At 38.9% G+C, this 19,908-nt stretch overlaps 2 protein-coding genes and 1 long non-coding RNA gene across 11 annotated transcripts in view; 1 reads left to right on the forward strand and 2 right to left on the reverse strand.

The window, feature by feature from the left end:
- Nucleotides 1-761: 761 nt before the first annotated feature.
- On the reverse strand, nucleotides 762-2,203 carry LOC127631528 (structural maintenance of chromosomes protein 5-like). Its single transcript, XM_052109683.1, has 5 exons — nucleotides 2,092-2,203; nucleotides 1,896-1,940; nucleotides 1,741-1,811; nucleotides 1,589-1,652; nucleotides 762-1,436 (listed from the first exon to the last, which is right to left on the reverse strand). Exons 1-5 carry the CDS (start codon nucleotides 2,098-2,100, stop codon nucleotides 1,167-1,169), a joined length of 459 nt encoding a protein of 152 aa, XP_051965643.1. The 5' UTR covers nucleotides 2,101-2,203; the 3' UTR covers nucleotides 762-1,166.
- A 2,093-nt stretch (nucleotides 2,204-4,296) lies between these two features.
- Nucleotides 4,297-9,814, reverse strand: LOC127631529 (uncharacterized). 9 transcript variants are annotated; one of them, XR_007968988.1, is made up of 13 exons: nucleotides 9,746-9,814; nucleotides 9,372-9,496; nucleotides 9,110-9,274; nucleotides 8,919-8,990; nucleotides 8,636-8,834; nucleotides 8,371-8,477; nucleotides 6,610-8,222; nucleotides 6,482-6,523; nucleotides 6,184-6,249; nucleotides 5,801-6,080; nucleotides 5,615-5,724; nucleotides 5,410-5,480; nucleotides 4,297-4,475 (listed from the first exon to the last, which is right to left on the reverse strand). It is a non-coding gene; the product is annotated as an uncharacterized LOC127631529 (long non-coding RNA). The 9 variants fall into 9 exon arrangements; XR_007968986.1 differs by adding an exon at nucleotides 6,335-6,409 and having other exon boundaries at nucleotides 5,801-6,249; XR_007968989.1 differs by having other exon boundaries at nucleotides 6,184-6,409.
- A 653-nt stretch (nucleotides 9,815-10,467) lies between these two features.
- Nucleotides 10,468-19,908, forward strand: part of LOC127631510 (cullin-3-like) — a 38,898-nt gene continuing 29,457 nt past the window's right edge. The window contains exons 1-2 of the mRNA XM_052109655.1: nucleotides 10,468-10,706; nucleotides 11,416-11,613. Coding sequence (XP_051965615.1) covers nucleotides 10,644-10,706; nucleotides 11,416-11,613 — 261 coding nt within the window. The 5' untranslated portion in view covers nucleotides 10,468-10,643. The remainder of the gene's footprint in view (nucleotides 10,707-11,415; nucleotides 11,614-19,908) is intronic.

Below are 19,908 nucleotides of genomic sequence, written 5' to 3' on the forward strand. Positions count from 1 at the left end.
AGAGCCTCTCTTGCTCCCAAAAGAGCACGAACATGACACCAATGCACAACAATTAATAATAAATATATAAATAAAAATAACTGTAAAGTGATCAATGGAAAGGAGGAGGTGAGAACCGGCTTGACGATATAAATAATGGTTTAATGATAAACTTAAACTACAACATAAACACACACGACAGACATGTCCGTAAACGATCTCTCTCTCCTGCACGATCCCCTGCAGTCGACCTTTATCCCTCACGGTGGCCTAATACGGGACCAGGTGTGTAGGATCACAACCCGGCCCCGCCCCCCGCCCTGCCACAATAATGTTTATGTAAAAAACCTATTATGTTCACATTGTATACTGCTGCATGAAGTGTAAAAATCTTACAATTAACTGTATTATAGTGTATGATGTGTAATTTGGTCTGTATACTTAACGATGCTCTTAACGTTCTACTATTACTCCACAGCACTCGTAGGTCCTAAACGATTACTGTAAGGCTCTCCCTTTTGGGATGCTATTCTCCTCCAGACCAACAGAGGGCGCTCGTCCTGTACCTTCTATGCCATGTTCCTCTCCCCTCCTGCAGATGGCACTAACACCCCTAACCCAGTTCAACCATCCACTCTTCAACCCTCATTCACCTGTGCTTAGCCCTATATAACCCACAATAGTATCCAGCTGCAGACCCGCAGCACCACCAGTTTCAGAACCCCAGCGCCAGAACCTGAAGTGAGGGGCGGAGCTTACGTTCTAAACCGAGTAGCGCCACCTAACGTTTTGGAGCGTAGTTTGCTTTTATTACAAACGAAACATCATACTTTATACGTATGTTATAATGATACATTAAGGTACAGTACAATAAGCATTTTAAAACATTGATCTTGTGTAATATAATTGTATATAGTTATCCGTTTCCTTGTATTATGAGAGTTACTTCCTGATCATGATGGTGAAAAATAATGCTTGAAACTTATGGGCATTTTATATAAAATATACTTTATTTCACAAGAACATGTGCAGCATGCATTTTTCTTTATGTAAAATAAAACATGTCAAAAAACTAAAAAAGAGAGAAAATTCAGCATAATTTTAAAAGAAACAATAAAAATATATACAACAAATGACCAATTCACCCCTAGGCCCATTTAATCATGACAATCCTGTATAAATTAAACTTAAAATGTATCAAATGAGGAATTCACTCTCAGGCCCATTTTGTCATTACATTCTTGCAAAAATAACTCCATGTCATCCCTGAACACAAAATGAAATAGAAAGGGCTCTCTGGAAGCTTCTGACTGTTCCAGGAGATTGTTGCGGGCCTTTTCCTTGTGGTCTTCATTCATTCGAATGAAAAGAGGCTCTTCCACTGGACCCCTGAGCAGATGGCTGTTGGAATGGAGCCATTTCACAGCTTCTTTCATGTGCCGGATTATTGGGAGCTCCTTCATTACAGAATATTAAAGGAAAATGTGACTTTATAAATGTGACATATAAATGTATTATATGTTAAGAGATTATATATATATATATATATATATATATATATATATATATATATATATATATATATATATATATATATACACACTCACACCGCCTCACTGCTGCTAAGCGTAGCTTGTTCTTCACATGGAAGGGACTCTTGTAGGGTTTCTGCACTGGAATATATATATCTTGGTTAATTTAAAATTGATCAGAAGAGGGTGCAAATGTAACGGTGGGCTGGAGTAAATGTCCAGTATATACCTTTCAGAGACAACCCCAAAGTTCTCCAGAAGAATAAGAGCCAACCATCTCCGTATGTTTGGAAAGTCGCACTGGAAGACAAAAATAGAGAAATCTTGATATTTCAACTGCTACAACATCATAAAGGTCAATTACTTGAACTGGTAATTACTTACAGATGTAAAATCAAAGGGTGCTCCCAAGACAAGATGTAGAGCATACTGGAAAACAGCAAAAATTAAGGAACATTATCTCTGTAAACGTCAAATTAAAAAAATTCTTCCTTGTTCCGTATTTAACAACTTTAAAAAATTAAAATAAAAACACCACCACACCAATCATTGGTTTAATTATATCAAAACAATGTCTCACCATCAACATGAAGACTCCACAGTCTACACCACCAATCTGTTGGGGGATATCCTAAAAAAAAAAAAAGCATGAGTTTATTAAGGGTTTGACACTTCAGCAGTCCCAACTTTAGCAGACTTCTTTATAACCAATCTTGTTTTTCAGTAGCACCCAGTGCCTGGTGCAATTTTGGCTGTCATCTTACTGCAACAAAAATACAAAAATAATAAAACAGATTTGTTAATATGAAGTTACATTGTGCAGCACACAGTTTGAAGCTCTGAATCCATGCAAAAACACAGTAAACAGTATTTGGGTCTTTCTTGTAAAAACTGTCACAGCATGCAAAATCAGAACATCATGCAAGTAACCATTAAGCAAGTTTATTATACTCTTGAACGGCAAAACTTGAACACACACATTTAATTTTTCACCACATGATGTCAAAAACGTTAGACAACGTTACACAACTCACCATGCTCTCCGCCATGCTTGTCTCATTGTCAATAACTCTGCCCCTCACTTCAGGTTCTGGCGCTGGGGGTTCTGAAACTGGTGGTGCTGCGGGTCTGCAGCTGGATATGTCTCCTGTTTGTTTTTCCACAAGGTGTTCCTCCTGTGACCAGCCCTCAGCTAAGTTTGTCTCTAGTTGCTTTATTGATCTATGTTTCTCAGTTTTGTGGAAGCTGGTCTTTCCCAGTTTATTTGTACTTTGCAATTTTCTACAAGTAAAAGATAATATTTTTGGAAGAAACACAAGTATCCTGAGTCCTGACTCTTTACTTTTCTGGTCTTGGGTTCAACTATTGGGGGAATTAGCTCAGTGGCAGAACACCATACATTCTGAGCACTGCAGTCTCAGGTTCTATCCCCTCCAAAGGCAGACCTGTTACAAGTAGCGCTAAAGTTATTATCCTTTCTGGTAATTGGGCTGTAATTCTAGGATGATTCATTCTTAGGCTTACAATGCTTTTGGGAAATGAGGCCCAGATAAATTGTAGTTATCTCAAAACAGAAAACTTCAGGATTCAAATTAATTTGAACTAGTTTGATCATCAAATCATTTAGTCCACCCTCAAGCACCTAAAACATTATTTATGCTTATGATTGGCTGTTAATGTAAATAAAGCCATATTGTCTATCTCTATCTGAAACTGAGCATCAATACATCTGAAACCCTGTCTTACCAAAGCCATCAATATTTCTTTAATTAAATTCAGTAATATTTAACAAGGTTTCATTTCTATGTTTGTCTGTATTTCTGCATTATTTTCATGTTGAGAAGACAAACTGGCTTACAATGAGCTTGGGAAATTAAGTTTTATACAATTACCAATTCAGATTATAAACTGTTTGTTTTTTTTTGCAGGCAAACATCCTCTTTGGTCATTGATAGACATCACCCCTTTGCAGCCAAAAACCTCACCTGTAAAATAAATTGTTCATAGTTGTCTAAAGAGTAGTGAACTAGGTCTTCCAAAAGAAAAGCAGTGGTCACAGACTTCATAAGCACCCAAGTACTTATACAGTACTTTAATTACTCCCATAGACAGAGCCTTAACCATTATAAAAAGTGTTAATGTTCACTGTATGTAATTTTTCATTTTCTCCTGAATCTATGCATTTTCAGCAAGAGATGTTCAAGCTCCTGCAGCATCAGCTTGTTCTTTAGAGGAAGCACAATGTCCTCTGGCAGAACTATGTCCTCATGAGATCCATTATTTAACTGCATTAATATGTTTTGGGTTGTTCTCTGACATCCTCAGTCAGTTTCCATAGGTGCTGAAAAATCAGCCTATGGAAATCTTAAAACATCACTGTGGACTTAGAAAATCTCTGAATGACAAAGTAAAAGCTCAATGAAAACAGCTCAGATTCACTCAAGTCATTCACAAGAGAACACATTGAGGTGATTGAGCTTCAGGAGGATTCAAGGATTCTCTTTTGGGGTCTGTCAATTTAGCCTACTTTGTCAAAACAGCATACCAGTGTTTGTGAAGGGTATGCTGTTTTGATAGCCCCGGGTTCAATAAAAATACAGTTTATAAAGGGGTATGCTGTTTTGATAGCCCCTGTTTTTATAGGTCTTGCTTCATAGAAAATGAAGTGTTGGGGTATCCTTTTTTGTTAGTTTTCACACTTACCATCATACCCCTTCATAACCTATTTCTGTGTATCTTACTAAAAGAAAATAAATTATAAAAACATTCTTTGTTTATAGACAGATTGAAAAATATTTTAATACAAATTTAAACATACAATATGTTTATCAACAATATGTACAACATAGTTTGAGGCAAACATTATGCTTTTAACACACACTTTTTACACTTGAAATGCTCTGAGGCAAGGGCTGCAGGGGTACACTCCTTGTGCGTCCATCTTGAGCATATGTCACACTGCACCTTTAAAGACACAATTTAAAAAAATTCACTTTAGAAGTGCAATATATAATCAATGAAGCATTGAAGAATTGTTACAAACTTTTTCAGCTGTACCAGCAGTAAGAAGAAATAAATTTCTTCTTACTGCTACAAGAGCCTTAAATAGCCATAGTTAAGACTATTGTAATGTAACTTTTTTCAAGGATGCCTGTATTTCCTGCTTTAGTGAAAGCAGTTAGGAATGTCAGATTGCTGATTTGATTACTCACTACTCCAGAAGAGTGTACTGTCCCAAAAGACACCATGACATCTTACAAGGCCATACCAGTCCTGAGAACATTTTATCTAATGTTCATATGGGCTGGATTGGGGGGGCGGATATGAGTGGGGGAGAAGAGTCATACAAAATGCTTTGCGTTCTGCTCTGCTTGTTAACAAGCTGCAATAAATTAATAAAAAGACCAAAGGATTTTGTTGCCATCCCTTATGAAGAAAATGTCACAACACTATACTAAAATGCTTGCAGGTAAGCAAAAAGAGGACACAGCATCGTTGAACCAAACCAGGAGATGCTGCTGCTCCATTTGCCTTCGCCTCCCACTTGTCTGTCCCTAGAAGTCAGGTGAAGAGGCAGCTGGAGAGACTGAACCAGTGTTGTGCCAAATTTCGACCCCCACCAAATTATTACCCCCTAGTATTGGTAGGTTTAGGATTAGATGTGGGGGAGGGGTTAGGATTAGGGGTGGGGTTAGGATTAGGCAATCACCATTCCTTTTCACTCTGTACACCTCAGACTTCCAGTTTAAGTCAGAGACCTGTCATCTGCAGAAATACTCGGACGACTCTGCAATTGTCGGTGTATCAGAATTGATTTACATCAGATAAAGACAAAAAGCTGAGTGGATGGATAGTGAAAGTTGCCAGTTTGTCAGTATATAACCTATTGTCTTATTACCATCTCTGTGAAATCCTCCTCAGCATCAAACTGCAACATGTTGCAGGAAACACAGAGCTCTTCCACACCATCTTAAATGAAAAACAAAAATAGTGCAACACAAGCAATGTTAATTTAAAGACATTTGCTGCAAGACTTTAACCAATTTATCCTGAATATAGTCTCTTGTCAAAGGACAAGTCAGACATGGATTATTAATGGATACCTTTGCATTCCAAAAGAGTTGGCTGAAATTTTGACTCTTGCGGCTGAGACCTCCTCTGTGTCTGTTTGAGCAACGCAGATACTTCTGCCTTGGAGAATGAGCTCTGCAAACTACAAAGAGTCAGTGTAGGTGTAAAGTAACATACATTCACCTTAATTACATATATCAATAATATCCCTACCATACCATTAAAATTAAGACTCCACAACTAAAGCCATCCTGCTGCAGATTGTATTTTGCAGTTTGGATCGTCCTCGGGCCTTCACTGACATTTCTTGTCTTCCAAAAATTTCTGTTATTGTACAAGTCATTAGTTCAGACACATATTCAAATACAAAAGTCTACAAACACAGTAAGAAAGGCTTGTTTTACATCACCTCCAATTCCGAAACATTTATCTCTGGTACATATTTTCATTACCGAGGGGGTCTATCACAAGGAGGGATTTTTCATCCATTTTGACAATCTGTTAAAATGTATTAGTTAATCCTAAAACAATCCCTAAAGATTTTATAGACACCAAAAACTACCAATAAAGTTTGTGGTAAATACAGAATCAAGAAAAGTACCACTAAAATCCAGTGACCTCCAACGTTTACAGGACAAATCCAAGTTGAGGCTGTGGGTAACTTCATCTAAAAATAGAAGAGAGCACTTAAAATCCAAAGTTCCAACATGCATGTGTATAAGGTTACATAGTCTGTAATAAAACCATATAACCTTTTGAAAAACTCTGAAAAGGCCACGATGAAAGACAGAGGACCCAAGTACAGCATTCAAACAATGCACAGGTATCTGTAACAGTATTGGTCTGTTAAAATCCAGTATTTCTAACAACAGAAAAACACAGAAATTTTCATTTATTACCTTGGCTAATTTCATAATGCAGTGCAGGTATGCATCAATGATCTGTGTAAACAAAAAAAGTTGTTAGTAATTTAATTTCATACAGCACTGAAACATTAAACTTGTATATCACATGGATGTACTTTCACCTCATCTGAAAGCCAGCCATGTCCCGATAGTGTTCTAAAAGAGGTATCATAAATTTTGTATGGTCCCACGACCGCTTCCACTTGACCTGTATCTTTAGAAGACCAAAGTTTTTCGACTGCAACACAGAACATTTCAAATTATTCTTGTTAATATTTAGATGAAAAACTGTACCATTAACATTTTCAACAAAGAACACATGCAACCATGACCAGGAACGGGTCATGGGAGAAACATGCAACTTGATGACCAACCAGTCTAAACCAACGACCAACAGATCGGAACTAACTTATGAGTTTCTATTGCACCTTGCTCTTGAGCACTACTCCAGACAGGTACCAGAGAACTGGCTTGGGCTGGGACCCAAGAGCTGGTTGGGGCTGGGACCTGAGAGCTGGTTGGGGCTGGGACCTGAGAGCTGGTTGGGGCTGGGACCTGAGACCTGGCTTGGGCTGGGACCTGAGAGCTGGTTGGGGCTGGGACCTGAGAGCTGGTTGGGGCTCGGACCTGAGAGCTGGCACTACTTTTTTTATAAGGTTTCAGGTGACTGATGTTATATTTTGTTTTAAGACAGACACCCTGTGGTGTTTGTAAAGTTGCTGTCTTTCCTGAAATCTCCTTAATTGTGTAGGTTCCAGTGTAGTCTGCTTCCATTCTCCCTCCTTTCCTGCTTCTCTTTCTCATGTTCAGTAAGAGTACTTCATCTCCCTCTTTAAACTCCACATTTCTGTACTTTTCCTGAACTCTTTTTGCAAATGCCTCTGTCATTTTTTTTTTGTGACCGTGCAATATTCTCCTGGACCTTTTCTCTTGTGCTCTCTTGCATTCTCTGACTGTCCCTGAGAAAATCACTGCAGTCTTCAGGGAGTATTATTGTTGAAAGCTACAACAAAATAGATAATGACTTGTACATTTCATAGTATAGACTTTTACACTAAATTAATCTACAATAAAATATTAAACATGTTTCCAATAAAGCTGAGCTTCATGGGCAATATATCTGCATTTATATATTACTACTGCATCTAATGGATATATGTGGAATCTGGGAGTTACAGGAAAAGATATTGTGGTTGGGGTAGCCCGAATCTGTATCTGTATGCATGAGACTGTCTGAATACTGGCCGAATTCACACTTTTGTAGTAAAATGAGAAACATTATGCAGAAGTATAATTTGCTGTTATTTGTGTTTGTCAGAGCCTGCAGTTACTGTGTGGAGTTGGTGTGTGATGCGCGTTCGCTGCGGGCGTATCGTGACGAGCTGGACGCGCTGCGAGAAAAGACCGTTAAAATCGATTCTCTATTTTTGTTTTCAAAACTTGTGTTGGTTGGTCCGATCGATTGTGCATTCGATTTTCAAACATAAAGTGACAGCCCTACTGGTTTAAGCTAAGCCTATCTTTTAAAATGTTTGGTCACTTGATGCTTGGCACTAACAGAAAGCCATTTTTAAGAAAAAGACCTACCGGCAGTTCAACAGGCACAGGCCCATACATTAAAAGAAATGGTGAGAATTTTGTTGTGGTGTGTATTTTGGATCTCAGCGAAAAAATACTTGCATCTAGGTACTGGTCCCAGTCATCCTGCTGATCATTAACAAGTTTTTTAAGTGCCCTAGAAAAAATATTTTTACAATTTTTCTAAATGAATGTATTTCAAGACAGAAACTACCAAACTTTCAATACACTCTGGAAATAATGATCAGAAGAGCTACCAAATAAACAAAACCCAGAAAATAAACACAAGAATAATGAATGCTTACCGTTTGATGTTATCATTGGTTTTCTCATCAAGCCCATTTTTTGGGGGATGGTAAGCAGCCGTAACACTCCTCTCAATAGAGAGCAGCTCACAAACTGTGCTGTTTATCTAAAAATAAAAAAAACATAAATAAATAAAAAATCAGAACATTATTTTCATTTGGTTTATAGTACTTCTGTCAAATATTTCAATCAATAAATCTTTATTTGTTGAGCACCAAATCACAAATGGCATCATCAGAACAAAATGCATAAAGTGAAGCTTACTTGATTGACAAACTCCCGTCCTTGGTCTGACAGTACAAAGGTTTTTGGCTACTTCCAATGCAGACTTTGTCTTTTGAGGAAAGGCCTCCACCCACTTGGAAAAATAGTCAGTGACTGTCAATATATACTGATACCCAGTAGATGTTTTTTGGAGTGGACCAGTGAGATCAATGCCAATGAGCTCCCAAACAGCAGATACCTATTAGTGATTTGAATGCATAATAGATTAAATAACATAATGCTTAGCATTGTTAAAATCTAGTCGATTACAAAAGATGGTGACCTTGATGCATTCCAGAGTTTTAACAGCATTCAGGGGTGGTCCCACCCGCTGACATTGGTCGCATTCAGATATCTTGAAAAAAAAAAAAAACCTCAATTACAAACAGTAAGTTTCACATAGCTATTAATATGTAGATATAGACGGATAAAAATACAAATTTTGGCGTATGGATGAACAGATAAACTACATACCCATTTGTCATTGTCCACTGTCATGCCATACCAGTAGAACCGTGAACACATGGCAGTTCGTGTTTTTAAGGTTCCTGTATGTCCTCCAATAGGTGAGGCATGAAATTCTTTAAATAAATTCATAGCCTCCTCCTTTGTCTTTACTGCCAAAGAGTAGTTCTCCATCTTTAATGTATATTGACATAACCAATAATAAATACAAAATATGAACACGTCATATTCCTGTCAGTATTATAGACGTATTTTGATGGTAAATACTGACCGTGAATCCTGAATTTCGAGGAGTAATTCCTTAGGCTTTGCTTCTGACCTTTATTTAGCTCTGCAGGGTATGAACCCTTTAAACGGTAATTGAAAATTTCCTCCCACTTATTTCCCATGGTTAAACTACAGTTAGCAGAAAAATAAGCATTAATCATTTAAAAGCAAAACATTAGTCGAGGCGTTTAATCTCGGTCAGATGGCGCCAAACGCTAGAACCTCGAGCTAACACAAGATTTAACGTTTTAACGCGACTTTACAACTCCACTTGCTAAAAATAATATATTGAAAACGTCTGTCAACAATTCTTGTGATTGTACAAGGATTGTACAAAGCAACAATTAGGTAATGTGTATATAATACACCAACACTTACCGCTTGTAATCTTAGGTATGCTGAAATGATGTTTTAAATTTAACGCATGCGGAATTCTACAAATTTCACTGCTGCGCATGCGCATTAACTGAAGGTATCCCATTCTGATGGGTATGATGTTTTGTCAGAACACCTGCAACATTACAGATAGGTCATTGTTAGCTGGGTTGTTTGTTATCGTAACGGCTTTGAAACGGTGAAAAGCACTATAGATAAAACAACAACTTGACTGGCTTTACATAATTAGTGAACATGATTATATAAAAAAATAAACCAATAATAAAATAATAATCATTACAAAAATAAGGGCATAATAAAGGCATGTTTTAGGAGAGTTGCTTCTAGCTAAATGTTCTTAAATGTGCTCAAACCTGCTCCGGACACAATTATTATTCCATCATAATAGCTGGTGTACATATAATTGTAAGGCGTAAATATGTGAAATATTTTGTAATATTGTGGTTCAGTAATTCTGTGGCACATAGCTTGCTAAATGTAAGCTAACTGAAAAACAAGAAATGTTGTGGTAATATATGTGTAACATAAGATTTAAAGTCAATAAATGTCGTATTTATAAAGTTATATTGACATACATCATCAAAAGGGTTTTGTAGGATTTCTACTCAGGCAGTGAATATAGACCTCATTAAAAGTTCTAAGAGCCAATGGAATCGCTAAAACGTCAGATGCGGACCCATTTTCATTTGATTACGACACCGCCATCTCTTGAGTGGAGCCCGAGAGTAGCTGTGCTCGCAGCGGTTTGTCAACAAGTCGGAGTGAAACTCATAAAGAAGGTCAAGTGGAGGCAAAGCTGCGCCTCATTTTACGTGTTCCCCGTCTTTTCTCAAAGAGCACTTTCATGTGAAAAGAGGCAACGGCGGGGAATAAGCTAGACATGTCAAACCTTAGCAAAGGCGGCACTAAGAAAGACACCAAGATGAGGATTCGAGCCTTTCCTGTGAGTATGACCGGCGCACAGGTGCTCAGAGGCGGCGAGACAATCACTCGAGCACCGGGGATCAAAGCAAGCAGGCCTATATGCTCATATCCCTTTACACGGTCTCGAAATGCTCTTATATCTCACACAGTGTCAAATAACTGCCACGAGAAGAGTATCAGAATAATGACGGTGCAGTGACAAGTTTAGAGTTGTTTTTAGGCCAGCTAAATGAGCCAACTAACCTGATGAACTGCAACAGATATCACAAATACATGCGTTATGATCCTATTTCATTGTTTTCACAGCTGGGTAGACTTATAATCTACAATAACATGGTTTCAGTCATGCATGAATCAAAAGGTCGTGATGCTGTGGATTCTAGTAATAATGTTTATGAGAGTTTGCTGGTGTATTGTGACGTTTGTACTGTGTGGTTGTTTTACGTCACGCGTGGCCACCGCTTCTTTTTGTGTGACGTCTTGCACGTGTTTGTGTTCGTTAAGTTTTTACCAGCGAAGAAAAATAAATGCAGTTTGGAGAGTTCTTGATACGGCTATTTACAGTTCCCATGTTCAAAACATTTCATACAAACTCGATATGCATTGAGATATTCGGTCTGTTAAGTGACATCTTGAACATGACATCATTGTGAGAGTTAGTGACATCACACGGTTTCTAAGCACTTTATTGACATGATTGTTTCGCATACACTACCACCTCCTCATAGATGACCATGGATGAGAAATACGTCAACAACATCTGGGATCTCTTGAAAAATGCCATCCAGGAGATCCAGAGGAAGAACAACAGTGGGCTGAGCTTTGAGGAGCTCTATAGGAATGCCTACACCATGGTACTGCACAAACATGGAGAGAAGCTCTACACAGGCCTGAGGGAAGTGGTCACCGAACATCTCATCAACAAAGTAAGCACCAGACTAATTTTAAAATATCACATTATACTCAAACAAAAATAATCAAACTGTTACTGCGGCTGTATATGCGCTCTGCCCAAGCAGCATCACATTTCCTTGAGGCCATAAATGCATTGTCATGTGCATGGAGTTACACTGCTGTGGTTAAATGGCCTCCTCTGGGTGCTTTGATTTTTAAATGGTTTAAAATCAAGTATCATTGAACTTGTTTGATTATTGTATGAAAAATGCACACCAGAGCAAAATGGGGAAAAAACACTTTCTTACTTTTTGTCAAGCGCTGAAACTTTGCTTGATGAATAAAATACCTGGCATGTTTAATGGTGTAACGGTCACATAAAGTCCATTTTGGCAATAAAAAAAAATGTGCCAATCCAGTTAAAAAAACTGACACAAACATGGCGGCTTGTCAGAACTCATTGAGTTGGGGTCGGTTTGCAAAACTCTATTGCATGTGTAGAAAAACCGAAAAAGATATTGGGACTCGAATAGTGGTGTATCAATGGTTTACCAAATGCAGACTATCTGTGCACATCCCTACACTATACGTGTGTCTCTCTCTCTCTCTCTCTCTCTCTCTCTCTCTCACTCACTCACTCACTCACTCACTCACTCACTCAGATGGTAGCCTTTTTTTTCTTGGAGGATATTGAAAGGAATAGAGTCAGGGTTTTTCCTGCATTTGAAAATGTTTCAGAAAATGTTGCTTTTGGTGCTTTGTGAGCACTAAATATGCTTCTCATGTGGTACGTGGTAGGGCTGGGCGATATGTAAACAATATGTAAATGATAATTGCAATGAAAAAGCTATTAAAATAATGTGATAAAAAGTATTTAACCACCTCCCAAAATCGAAACATTTAACATCTCCAATGGCCCCAATTTGCCAGCACGCAAGTATCAGTCAGCAACAGCAGGTGGATAATTACGATAGCCTACAGATTAATAACTAAAGACAATTATAAATGGTAAGACATTATAAAATAATTAAGCCGTATAAATTCCCTCGTGTTCCCAAAATAATACTGCCAAATGTGTGTGCTTATCGAATTTGTGTTTGTATTGTGTTTGGTAATACAGAAAATGCTGCCTAAAGAAAAAAAAAATAGAACTCAAATTTAGGTAATTATTTTGTTGCACGCCTCTGAACAAACAGTGAATCAGACACAAGCATTGACCGCTTTTCTTTTGTCTGTTCTTAAAAATTTAATAAAGGGTGTTTCTTCAAGCATGTGTCTTTGTGACTAACAGCATTTCTTATTATGTGTGATTTTGAGACATCTTGCAGATTGCCTGCCTGTTGCGGAAAGATGAGCAAAATTACCCGTGCATGAAATACATTTGCATGAGGAGCTTGTGAACTGGATTCAGCCTCGTTGCATTTGCCGGTGGCGGGTGCTAGTTTCACACCCTGGGCTAATATAGAGATGCACCGATCGACCAGCCAGGGACCGGAATCAGCCAATTTTCCGCATGCTCGGCCCGGACCGGTAACCGGCCGGTCAGACTCACGTCTTTCCGATTCCAAGCCAGTCCGTTTTGTTGCCAGCGGCGCAGGCAATAACGCCACAGCTGCATGTAAATGTCATTGGCGTGGAAGCTCATTACTGTGAAGAATACATAAAGTTCGCAATTTGTAATGATTGTAAGGCTAAAGTAAACCGCGGGGAACCACCAAAATAATGTTAAGAAAAACAAACCTAATTTAGACACTTAATACACCATCACCCATCTGAAAATGCCCATTTTAAAAAAAGAAGCTAAATAAGGGAAAGTGGCTAAAGCTAACCAGAACTAATCAGCCAGCCACAAGTCAGCAGCCTCTCCTCTCTTTCCTTGGTATGGGCAGCGAAAATACTGTGTCCGATATTAAAATCAGTGCGACACACATTGCAAAAGGTATTGTTGATATGGCTTCGGGATATGAAAATAAATTCTTCCGTCCAGCTGTTGTTAAATTTACGTGTGTGTGTGTATATATATATATATATATATATTAATTTATTTTCGCCAGAGCACCACCTTGAGTCTTCTCCTTCCATCTACCAGTGATGCTTGATTCAACTTCGCATCTACTGCCTGCGTAGATATCAACAGAGCAGCTGGGTTTTGGTTGCCAGATTGAGGTCACAAATTATTAGAAATTTGTATGATGTGTCGATTGTGTGTGTAGGATGCGTTTCATACAAGATCTGGCAATTGGACAACCTTGGAATAATATATTGATGTGATTATTCATATAACGTGGTTTGGGCCATACAAATTATGGGAGTTTCCCGGGAGAAATAAAAAACGGGTGGGGGCGGGAGATGGGTGTGAAATACGGGAGACTCCTGGGATAACCGGGAGTGTTGACGGGTATGGTTACAAGCCGATCCCGAAGCATGTTTTATGATCAACAAATCATGGTGTGATCAGAGGAACGTACATTTAATCAAGTCTTTCTGCTCTCCTGATCTGGAATATCTCATGCTTCTGTGTCGACCATTCTGGCTGCCGAGGGAATTCACAGTGGTCACTATCACAGCTGTGTACATCCCCCCCACAAGCCGACACAGACCGGGCACTCAAGGAACTGTATGGGAGAATAAGTGTGCAGGAAACCGCGCACCCTGAGGACGCGTTCATTGTTCCCGGGGACTTTAACAAAGCCAATTTTAAAACAATCGCTCCAAAATACCACCAACACATAAACTTCAACATACAAGGGGACCGGGTTTTAGATCATTGTTACTCTCCTTTCCGGGATGGCTACAAATCCCTCCCCCGCCCCCCATTTGGCAAATCAGACCACTCTTCCATTCTGCTTCTGCCCGCTTGCAGGTAGAAACTGAAACGGGATGCACCCACCCTCAGAACGATCCAGTGCTGGTCGGACCAATCAGACTCTGCGCTACAAGACTGTTTTGATCACGCGGACTGGGAGATGTTCCGGTTCGCCTCTGATGACGACATCGAGGTTTACGCTGACAGCGTAACGCGTTTCATCAGGAAGTGCGTAGAGGACGTTGTTCCGACTAAAACAATACGGATATACCCCAACCAGAAACCATGGGTTAATGCCGATGATGGCGCGGCACTCAATGCGCGGACCTCCGCTTTTAATTCTTCTAACACGGAGGAGCGTAAACAAGCCAGTTATGCCCTCCAAACGCCAGTGCAGCCAAACGCCAGTACAGGCACAAACTTGAAGGTCAGTTCAACACCACTGACTCTAGAAGTATGTTGCAGGGAATTAACACCATCACAGACTACAAACGGAATAAAGACTCCGCCGTGAACACCACTGCATCTCTCCCGGACGAACTTAATACATTTTATGCTGGTTTTGAGGACAATAACACCGCCCTCGTGGAGAGAGTATTCGCGTATGCTCTCACCCATCTGGAAAAAAGGAACACTTATTTGGAGTGCTGTTTGTAGACTACAGCTCAGCATTCAACAACATAGTGCCCTCCAAGCTTGATGAGAAGCTCTGAGCTTAAACAGCTCGCTGTGCAGCTGGATTTCCTGTCAGGCAGAAGTGGGGTGGTTAGAATGGGCGGCAACATCTCCTCATCACTGACCCTCAACACTGGAGCCCCGCAGGGCTGTGTTCTCAGCCCAGTCCTGTATTCCCTATACACACATGACTGTGTGGCAACACATTGCTCCAATGCCATCATTAAGTTTGCTGACAATACGACGGTGGTAGGTCTGATCACTGACAATGATGAAACAGCCTACAGAGAGGAGGTGCACACTCTGACACGCTGGTGTCAGGAGCACAACCTCTCCCTCAACGTCAGTAAAACCAAGGAGCTTGTAGTGGACTTCAGGAAGAAAGGCAGAGAACACAGCCCCATCACTATCAATGGAGCACCGGCAGAGAGAGTCAGCAGTTTCAAGTTCCTCTGTGTCCACATTATTGAGGAACTCACATGGTCCGTCCACACTGAGGCCGTTGTGAAGAAGGCTCGCCAGCGCCTCTTATTCCTGAGATGGCTGAGGAAGTTTGGAATGAACCAACACATCCTCACACGGTTCTACACCAGCACTGTAGAGAGCATCCTGACTGGCTGCATCGCCATAAAGCCCCGACTGGTGGATGGCTGCAATGATGGTTGACTTACTACAACTTTCTCCCATCTCCCGACTGCATCTTTGGGTTCTTCTTTACCTCTCTCACCAAGGCTCTTCTCCCCCGATAGCTCAGTTTGGCCGGACGGCCAGCTCTAGGAAGGGTTCTGGTCGTCCCAAACGTCATCCATTTAAGAATTATGGAGGCCACTGTGCTCTTATGAACCTTAAGGGCAGCAGAAATGTTTTGTAACCTTGGCCAGATCTGTGCCTTGCCACAATTCTGTCTCTGAGCTCTTCAGGCAGTTCCTTTGACCTCATGATTCTCATTTGCTCTGACATGCACTGTGAGCTGTAAGGTCTTATATAGACAGGTGTGTGGCTTTCCTAATCAAGTCCAATCAGTATAATCAAACACAGCTGGACACAATTGAAGGTGTAGAACCATCTCAAGGATGATCAGAAGAAATGGACAGCACCTGAGTTAAATATATGAGTGTCACAGCAAAGGGTCTGAATATTAGGACCATGTGATGGACATCACTTCAATCTATTATGACGGACTTCAGAGGATGAAATTATGCCAACTCCAATCTGCATCACCTCGGTCTATTTATGGACTACGATCCTGAAATGAAATGCTTAGACTAACAATTGCCAACAAAAGCCTTCATCAGCCAATTAACAAGGACAATTGCATCTATGTGAACTTCTGCAATTAATCAAGATGGACTTCAAAGACTTTGGTCATTAATCTTACAGTTCAAACACAATCTATGTTTAATCAATGACCCTTATCACTTAGTTTAATAATTTTAAACCATGATTTTACCTATACATAATTCATATTTACATTACATTCATGATGTTAGCCAGAGGGGAACTGGCCCCCACAGTGAGTCTGGTTTCTCCCAAGGTTATTTTTCTCCATTAATGTACATCTTATGGAGTTTTGTGTTCCTTGCCACAGTCGCCTACAGCTTGCTCACTGGGGTTATTAATACAATTATCATTTATCATTTAATTATTTATAAACACTATTAAAATTCGTATTTTATCTAAATTACACAATGATGATTAATCGACTTTATAGACATTAAAGTTCTTATCGTCTGTTAATGCTGATATTCTGTAAAGCTGCTTTGAAACGATGTGTGTTGTGAAAGGCGCTATACAAATAAAATTGACTTGACTTGATATTTCAGTTTTTCTTTTTTAATAAATGTGCAAAAATGTCAACAATTCTGTGTTTTTCTGTCAATATGGGGTGCTGTGTGTACAATAATGAGGAAAAAAAATGAACTTAAATGATTTTAGCAAATGGCTGCAATATAACAAAGTGAAAAATTTAAGGGGGTCTGAATACTTTCCGTACCCACTGTATATATATTACTCTTTACTTATTGTATTGTGTATTGTATATTGTGTGTATTGTTTACTGTACATTGTATATAATTATTGTGTTGTGTAAGTATGTGTACATTTGATATGTAGATTTGTGTTGTTTACTGTAACTGGTATATGTCTTGTCACTGTCATGACTGTTATGTTGCTCGGAACTGCACACAAAAATTTCACCTACTGTTGCACTTGTGTACATGGTCATGTGACAATAAAGTGATTTGATTTGATAAAGAGAAAAGGGTCCATTTATAAAAATAGTGGAAAAGGACATTTTGTTTTGTTATATAAAGCAACTCATTTGCAGTTAATTGTTATTTCTACCTCTTTCCAGTCACAAAACACACTATTATGAGAGCTGTTTAAGTGAGAGAAGATCCTGTAAACTTAGTGCAGTTTGGGGGAAATTGCAATGTTTAATAATTTATTTTATTATGAAAATAAAATTTAGCATTGAAGAAAGGTTGATTTTGTTTGTATATGCAGTCAATAATAGTTCTTAGTAAGAAAATCGTAATCGGGAAAAATCTGTATCGGCAGTTCACACTTGTAAAAACAAATCGGAAAATGGAATCGGCCAAGAAAATTGCAATCGGTCCATCTCTAGTTTAATATATTTGCAGACTTCCAAGGTCCATGGTTCTGAAGGTCCATTTCCTGAAATTGTTGATCATCGTGTGTCAACTGAGTGGGTTAGTAATCGGGATATTTGTAAGATATAGTCGATATCCGATTACATCGTCCTATAGCCCAGAATCTCTCATGCAAGTGATACAATCTTCTCTATCCTACTATTGTATTTCAGGAGCATGCAGGTGCGCGCCTCAAGTGGGCACCGACAAAATAGCACAGAGCAGATCACATGCACATTTAAACTGGGCTTCCCTCGATATCATGGTGCAAAACAAACATAATGCGACCCATTTAAATTCTAGATGAGAATTTTCTATTTAATTCTATTAATTGTGAGCTATACCCGCAATCCCATGCTGAATTTCAGGCCCTGCCTACCGTACCATGTAAAACACACAAATTGGCAAATTGACATGGTCTGTAGATGATGCCACATGAAATGTTGCGCCTCAGGAGGCAAAACCACAATCCTCGCAAAAACATCTGTCCCTTGCTCATTCCAGATAATACAGGGAGGTCCGAGATTGACGTTTCAGCAAGATAACATAAGACCATCACCTCACTGATGCAAAATATATATTTTAAATCCCTGAAACTATGCATAAATTCAGATTAATAAAATGTTCTAATATCTGTTAGTCAAAATGCATTCGTATACATGTTTCTGTTGTTGAAAAGATTAGTTAACGTATACAAATGCATTATTCTGCCATTTACTCAGGATTGTGTTTTCTATGATTGTGTGTATTATTAATTTATGACAAGACATTCAAATGCATCACTTTGCGAATGAAATCATGAGGGTTTGGTACTAGGGATGTGCCACTGTGGTCGACTGATGGACTAGGTGTCCAACTACCGACTAGTCAGTTAGAGGGGTCAACGAACATTGATGTTTTTAGTGGTCATGGCTTTAATGTGAGACACAATTCTCGAATTATTTGATTTAACTTCTTGGAGAGTGTTTTTGCATGATTATAATTTGTTTTAATCAGTCTTGACTTAAAAGTGAACAAGAGTCAGCACAGTAAAACCTTCTGCAAGAAGTTTCATCTCTTTAACATTTTAGGCTTAGTTCATTTATGCACTGCTACTGTTTGAGCCATCAAAGCACCGCATCAACAATACAAGACGATCACTGTCGGACGTTAAATCCTCTGCTGTGAGTAATTTTCCCATATTTGTGATGTGCTTTGGAGAGATTCAAGTCTTTTGCTGATTCTGTTTGACACTGCTTAAATGCATAGTTGCAGTAAAAACTGCTTTATGTCGTGAACTAAATGAACTCATCATTTTGTTGCAGTTCTACGCTTTTGAATGTGCAGCGAGGATCACTGAAGAACTACGGTTATGTTGTACTGCGGTTTTGTGCAGCTCTGTGTTGATGCTACGTCTCTTACTTTGATAGTTTTGTACAATATGGTGTTATGTAAATGATAATGGACAGTAGGGGCGGGAGAAAAAAGATATTCTCCGACGCATCACGATTCTTTCGTGGGTGATGTTTATTTGTTTGTATTTTTTTGTCTGCTGCTTCCCAATGTCTTTCTCTCCTTCTATTTATAATATAATCAGTTGAATTAGTTATTTTAATAGAATAAATATTTATTCTATCATATATTTTCTTGTGCTTTAAAGAGGTCAGTGTTTATCACATTTTATGATGACAGTACTGCCATACAAAGGCTGTAAATACACAGTATACCACCAAAACTCTTCCTTGATTATAATGCGGATTCTGAAGTAAACTTCAATTTTCTCAAAACCTGTTTATAGTTGAGTCAGACTTTTTAGTCTGAGAAACCCAAATTGTCAAAATGTGAAGTTACTGTGTTTTGCATTTGCACAGCAGAATTATCATTAAGAAAAAATTTAGCTCTATCAGGAATCATTTTGGAATCTTATCGTGACTCCTAGAATCGGATCAAAATGTGAGGTGCCTGAAGATTCCCACCTCTAATGTAAAGTCAGGCAGTTGTTATTGCGGAATAAAACCTTACGGGGTATCAGGACACTGACTCAAAGTGGAGGACCCCCTGCGTCACTCTGAAGTGTTTTAATTTGCGATAACAACCTGCTAATTGTACATTATCCCACATAAGAATACTTGCCAAATAAATAAATAAAAAAACATGAAACATTGATTTAGTTGAAATTATTTTATTAGCCTACTTGTAGAGATAGCACAGTGATT

The sequence above is a fragment of the Xyrauchen texanus genome, chromosome 38 (genome assembly GCF_025860055.1).
Source record: "Xyrauchen texanus isolate HMW12.3.18 chromosome 38, RBS_HiC_50CHRs, whole genome shotgun sequence".
Classification (NCBI taxonomy): Eukaryota; Metazoa; Chordata; class Actinopteri; order Cypriniformes; family Catostomidae; genus Xyrauchen; species Xyrauchen texanus.